The following is a 6,660-nucleotide window of genomic DNA, read 5'->3' as shown; positions in this document are numbered from 1 at the left end:
ACATGGACACAGGGAGGGGAGCACTACACACTGGGGTCCATGTGTTCTCATTGTTCAACACCCGCCTATGAGTGAGAACATGCGGTGTTTGATCTTTTGCCCTTCTGTCAGTTTGCTGAGAATGATGGTTTCCAGGTTCATCCATGTCCCTACAAAGGACCCAAACTCATCGTTTTTGATGGCTGCATAATATTCCATGGTGTATATGTGCCACATTTTCCCTATCCAGTCTATTGTCGATGGGCATTACATCTTGTCCTCCCAAATAGCACATTCCTTCTATTGTGGTTTTATCATCAATATAAAGAAATAGACTGCAGCCTTGAACTGGCTGAGATTACTTGAGATGGCTTCAGGTGATCCTCCCACCAGGCTGGATCCAGGATGTTATGAGTAGAATTTTCGATGCTGCCAAAGAAGTAGCACTCGAATATAAATTTCCTCAGCAGGGCAATTTACTTCTATAGGAGGGTGCGGCTCACAGATGGAACAAAGGCAAGTGCACACCTGGACAAGGAGGGGAAGAGGTACTTATGCCCTGAATGAGGTTGCCCCTACTGCTGTGTCATTCCCGTATTGGCTAGTGTCAGATTGCACAGTCTAGTCTAATTTCGATTGGCCATTTTAAAGGGGGCAGGTATATGAGCTGGAGTGGGGGGGTTAGGGGGGTTGGGTAGCTTGGCGGGAAGGACGGTTACCGGCAGGTCAGAGCAGATAAGAAGGGGTCAAAGCAGGTGACTGGAGCAGGTGACCAGGATGAGTCAGGAAGGGGCAGAGGACCAGGCGAACAGATGTAAACTACTGATTAGAACTGGTGGAAAAGGTTGTTTACTGAAATTACAAGGAAGTTAAACTTTAAAGTAGAGAATTAAAGAATAAGAGAGCTGAACGTACTGATTCTTTGAAGAGAAACTTGGTGTTCACTCTATCTAACAAGGAGTTCAAGGCGGCAGTGAGCTGTAATCTCACCACTGCACTTCAGCCTGGGTGGCAGAGACCCTGCCTCAATAATAATAATATATTTTAAAAATTAAAAAAAATGCAAGAAAGGCAAATTAGGGATTTTTGCAAATATCTTCTGAACCCTCATAACTGCCCTAGAAGATAGTATTATTCCTCTTTTACAAGTAAGAAAACTAAGGCTTCTAGAGCTTAAATGTCTTGCCCAAGATCACTCAGATAAAAGTGGGAGTTGCACAATCAACTCCTTTAATTTCAGAGCTGAAAAACCTGCCAGCATAGCAGAGTGCTGTGAATTATCAGGAACAGGTGAGATCAGTGATTGTGATGGCGCTGGGAGAAGGGGTGTACCTGAATTCGCTTTTTAAAAAGTAGTCAATAAAGAGGCTAGGTCACAATGTCGTATTTACCAGCATCTAAGATAGTGCTTCCCCATTGCCCACGTGGCAGAAAGCTCTTCCCCTGCTCTGCCCGCAGGACCCATCCTCTCCCTGCAAGATCTGTGGGGATTTCTCAAGGACATGGTTGCAGGGATAAATTGTGTCAGCTGTTGCTTTTTAAGGGCGCAAATCAATCTGATTAACCCAAGTTCCTCAGAGAGACTGACTACGGGAGGATGAAAGGGGAGGACGCTGACGCTGGTGGTTCATTTTTGACCTTTTCTCTTTCCGAAAACGTGGAGTAGCTGGTATGTGGGCACAGAGTATGTCATGAGGACATTTTTTAGCAAATCCATGAGCTGACACGTAAAAGCTGACCTGGGATTAAAAGGTAAGTCAGTTGGGCATCCTTATAAGAACAAACCTTTCTGGCCAAAAGACCAGGCTGGCAAACTCCTGCTGTTGCAATTCCTGCTCTAGAATGACAGAGTCACCACATGAGTGTGACCTGGTGTCTAGGAATGGGAATTAATCTAATTCACCTCCTGTTTCTTTGGAGATGGCTTGGTTCTGTAGTGGAGAGAATATAGCCTTTGAAGCCAGACAGACCTGGGCTCAAATTCTAGCTCTGTGGCTCCTGAAAATCTACCTAATTTCTCTACTGCTCAGTTTCCCCATTCGTTGAACGAGGATCATAATATTTACCATGTAGGGCCACTGTGGTTATCAAACAAGATGAAGTAAAAGGGCCAGGCATGGTGGCTCACGCCTGTAATCCCAGCACTTTGGAAGTCCGAGGAGGGCAGATTTCTTGAGCTTAGGAGTTTGAGGCCAGCCCAAGCAACCTGGTGAAACTCCGTCGATTAAAAAAAATACGGTAATTAGCCGGCATGGTGGGATGCACCTGTAGTCCCAGCTGAGGATACAGTGAACTGAGATTACTCTGCTACAGTCTAGCCTGAGTGACAGAGCCCAAAAAAAGGGACACACAAAAAAAGGGACAAAGTAAAAGGACACCCCAAGGTGACTGGCAGTAAATGGGTGGCTGCTACCTCTGTTACCAAAATCAAGCCTCCAATCTCTATGCCATGTGCATACCTGGACAAGCAGCTTGGTTCCACCTGCAGCCTTGTGTCCCTTTCCTGCTCTTTAGAAGGTAACTGTTTCAGGAAGAAAGCTCTGCACGTGTTAGCGACGCCAAGCAGCCCTGTGAGGAAAGGGCTCCAACTGGAGTGGCCCCATTAGAGGGGAACCGGCATGGGGCAGGGCTGCTGTGCAGCCTGGGGAGATTCAGTTCACCTCTCTGGGCCTCCAGTTTTTCAGTGTTATCTGGGGGTAAGGATAGCTGCCCATTGCATGATTGGAATAATCACATTTATCCTATATAAACAACCAACAGGGACTTGACTCTTACCTGCCCACTCCTTGCAGTAGGGATTTGAGGAAATATCTGCCTCTTGACCTGGACAGGTGTGGATGAAGGCCAGACTGTAGGGAGGACCCACTGAGAGTAAGGCAGTGAATGTCCTCTGCAAACTGCGCCATGCTGGACCTCCCTGGAACATTCCTGACCTGTGAAGAATATGTGCCAGCACTTGTGTTTTTCATTCACAGCTGCAGTGACCCTAAATTCCTCAAATTTCCTGAGTGCAAGGCCATGGCTCAGAAAAGCCCTGTGGACAACGCCATTAATCTCCCCTACAAGGACCTGACCTCCGAGGTGACCAGGCGCAGAGTCATCATGACCACCAGGTACCCAAAATCTTTCCTGTGGATTGTTTGTGGGATTGGGATAGAGCATAACACTGAGCCCCAGCAAGCACCTGAAACTGTAGCTGGCACTGGTTTATTTAAATGTATTCAGTTGCTGCTGCGAGACACACTTCTCAGAAGCGGAAACTGCTTTGTCATCCATTGCGAAAAACAGACTTTTCCCACATGGCCCTTCAAGGGGCGATGACAGCCATTTGTGTATGTTTACTGCGTGGGTGGTAATGGGATAAACTTCAATTGGTGGCTCTTTAGAGGGCGACGAGTGGGGATCACTTTGTTTTGTTTTTGTTTTTTTTGAGACAGGGTCTCACTCTGTCACCCAGGCTGGAATTCAGTGGCACAATCACAGCTCGCTGTAGCCTCAGCCTCAGCCTCCTGGGGCTTAAGCAATCCTCCCACCTCACCCTCCCAAGTAGCTGGGACTACAGCCATGCACCACCATGTCTGGTTAGTTTTTTGTATTTTTAATAGAAACAGAGTTTTGCCGTGTTGCCCATGTGGGTCTCAAACTCCTTGGCTCAAGTGATCTACCTGCCTCAGCCTCCCAAATTGCGGGGATTATGGACCAGAGCCACTATACCTGACCACGCTGACACCTCTAGCTTGAGCTCTTTGTGGGGTATATTATGAGATTAAAAATAATCTTACTAAATCTGATTAAGAAGTTGGTAAAAAAAAAATCAAAATTATTGATTCAAATTAGAAAATACAGACTTCCATATGATATTGTTTACAATGCCCTTTGATCTTTGAGTTTATTAGGATGTAAGGTTTTAGCAGATTGATAGGAATTAGGAACCTTTTCTTAGTTACCATACACGAGAATGTTAAATCTTTGTTGTTAGCAGTGCATGGCGAATTTGACACCACGGGTTTAGACCATGAGAGTGGCCATTGTCTGCAGGAAGCTGTGCTCCCAATGCTCTGAAGTCCATCCAAGAAAAAAGAGATGGCATAATTTTAGGCCTCTCCTAGGCACCAAACAATTCTCTTGCTATTATCCCACATCCTCGCAGCAACATCAGGGATCAGCTTTGATTGGGAGATGGCAGCAGTGAACTTGTGGCCAGATTAAAATTTAAATTTGGATTCCAGTTCTGCCTTTTACTGGTCACATGATCTGGGTAAATCACCTTCTGTCTCAGCTTCCTCAGCTCAAAGGTTTAATGTGAGATATGGCTGAGATTCTATATGTGGTTGATTTCTAGGTAATTTCCAGTCCCTGGAACGTAGTAAGTGTTCAGGGAACAGTTAAATCTGAACCTGTAAAAGCTTGACGGGCTAGTCCTATGCCCTTGAAGGCAGGGTTTGCCCAGCCCTGAGGAGGATGGGAAGACCCTGGTGTGCCTCAGCAGAAGGGGAGGTGAACCCTGCAGCCTGCAGATGTGGGCAAGTTAGGCCAAAGGGAGCTGTGAAGTGAACCTGGGGCTGAACTGGCCCTACGAAGAGCTGGAATGCAAATGAAACGTTTAGACACAGCCTGCCCCACGCCGAAATGTACAGAGAGCTGCCCATTTGATGGGTAGAACTCCTGCTCTAATCCTAAGAGAGCTTGGAGGATGATGGTGGAGAAGCGAGGGAGTAGACTCCAACTCTATTCATGCCAGGGCACCAATGGAGATAGATGAGTTCACTCTGAAGAGAGCTGACTGACAATTAAAGTGTACATAGAATATATCTCATATCTGCAGAGTGAGTGTGGGTGGAGGAGCTTGGAAGGAAGTCCTCTAAAATGTTAACTATTCTCTTTAGATGCTGGCATCTGGGATGTTTCTTTTGCGCCCTCTTTTTTGTTGTTTTGAGACAGGGTCTTACTCACCCAGGCTGGAGTGCAGTGGTGCAGTCACAGCTCACTGTAGCCTTGATCTCCTGGGCTCAAGCAATCCTCCCACCCCGGCCTCCCGAGTAGCTGGGACTACAGGCACATGCCACTATGCCTGGCTAATTTTTAGTCTTTTTTTGTAGAGACAGGGTCTCCCTATGTTGTCCAGGTTGGCCTTGAACTCCTGGGCTCAAGTGATCCTCCCACCTCAGCCTCACAAAGTGCTGGCATTACCCAAGCTAATTGATGGGTGAACTCCTGCTCTAACCCTGAGTCTGTTCTATTTTTTAAAAAAGCTTATCTTTATAAAATGACATTCAATGTCCCTTTCTTTCTAGAAAAGAGATAATCACCCAGAAAAGTGATGAAGCTAAGATGCTCTCCCACTTGGATTGGGAACAAGCCCCTCCCCCTCACAGGACCCACCTCAGAGTACCTCCTGCCCCACCTCCCTCTCCAGCTGAGGATCCCACGGACTCCTAAGATAAAAACCTTAAGTTACTTTGAAATGAATTCTTACACAGAACTCCAGAAAATAGTTTCAATGGTGTTCTTGAGGTTTGTCTTAGAAGACTCTTGAAGATCTTTGTTCTTTCCTATTTTTCTTCATCACCTAGAATTACCATACAGCACGGTTTACCCTTGTGAATATACTTAGTCATTTTGATTTTTCAAGCCAAGTCTCTGATACAATATGCATAGACTTTGATCTTTAATATACGTCATGTTATAGAACTATTGCCGTAGTCAGTTATATTTAAATTAATAAAGAATTATCACGCCTTGTTGTTTATTACTGATTCTGAATCCATGAAAAGGCCAGGGCTTTAAAGTTCAGAATTTAAAGATCTTAGGTAGTGGGAACCCCGAGGTAGCTGGATTTTCAAAACACAACCCAAGACACTACAGTCATGTGGCCCTGTAACTAACTAGCTTAATGGAGCAGCATTTCCATGCTGTGTGCTGGGGCTAGGGTGGTTGAGTTTTATGTTTATTGACAATGTTTTTAAAGTTTGCTTCTGGGAGATTTCAAGTGATTTTTAAACTCTGTAACGGGAAACTCTACCCTGAAAAGCAGCCAAGTGCAGAGTAGTTCTGCTGGGGAGAAGTCTATTGCTTGAGTCCCCTCCAAGCTCCTAGACCTCAGTGTACCTCTAAGGACTCCCAGAGCTCTTCTGAATTGTTTGAAGGCATCAAAAATGTGATAATTCTGGCATACATACACATGTAAGAAAGAGTCCTGCATGCCATCCTTTATTTCATCTGCTTCTTCCTAGAGATGTTCTCTCTTCAGGCCTGCCCTTATAAATGTGCTCTGGCAAGCCGGGCGCGGTGGCTCAAGCCTGTAATCCCAGCACTTTGGGAGGCCGAGGCGGGTGGATCACGAGGTCAAGAGATCGAGACCATCCTGGTCAACATGGTGAAACCCCGTCTCTACTAAAACTACAAAAAATTAGCTGGGCATGGTGGTGCGTGCCTGTAATCCCATCTACTCAGGAGGCTGAGGCAGGAGAATTGCCTGAACCCAGGAGGCGGAGGTTGCGGTGAGCCGAGATCGCGCCATTGCACTCCAGCCTGGGTAACAAGAGCGAAACTCCGTCTCGGGAAAAAAAAAAAAAAAAAAAAAAATGTGCTCTGGCTTCCCTATGAAAAAGGGAGCTAAGCTTCTGTACCCCATTGTGCGGTTGGGGTAATCACTCTATGATCTTCCCCGTCCCTAACCCC

The 6,660-nt window shown here is 46.0% G+C and overlaps 1 protein-coding gene across 1 annotated transcript; it reads left to right on the top strand.

Annotated features, from left to right (window-relative positions):
- Positions 1 to 2,330: 2,330 nt before the first annotated feature.
- MYOCOS (myocilin opposite strand) lies at positions 2,331 to 6,249 on the top strand. The gene is made up of 2 exons (XM_032291381.1): positions 2,331 to 3,092; positions 5,274 to 6,249. The coding sequence occupies exons 1-2, from the start codon at positions 2,863 to 2,865 to the stop codon at positions 5,416 to 5,418; spliced, it is 375 nt and encodes a 124-aa protein (XP_032147272.1). The 5' UTR covers positions 2,331 to 2,862; the 3' UTR covers positions 5,419 to 6,249.
- Positions 6,250 to 6,660: the final 411 nt, after the last annotated feature.

Source organism: Sapajus apella, unplaced genomic scaffold (genome assembly GCF_009761245.1).
Source record: "Sapajus apella isolate SASKATOON/1434 unplaced genomic scaffold, GSC_monkey_1.0 scaffold25, whole genome shotgun sequence".
Classification (NCBI taxonomy): Eukaryota; Metazoa; Chordata; class Mammalia; order Primates; family Cebidae; genus Sapajus; species Sapajus apella.
Note: the sequence above shows the minus strand (reverse complement) of the source record. Positions and strands in the feature narration are given on the sequence as shown.

Excerpts from the sequence above, each read along its gene's own strand:
- MYOCOS (XM_032291381.1), top strand. The coding sequence starts at position 2,863 with ATGTCCTCTGCAAACTGCGCCATGCTGGACCTCCCTGGAACATTCCTG. Across the intron at positions 3,093-5,273 it reads AGAGTCATCATGACCACCAG|AAAAGAGATAATCACCCAGA; the intron begins GTACCCAAAATC and ends CTTTCTTTCTAG.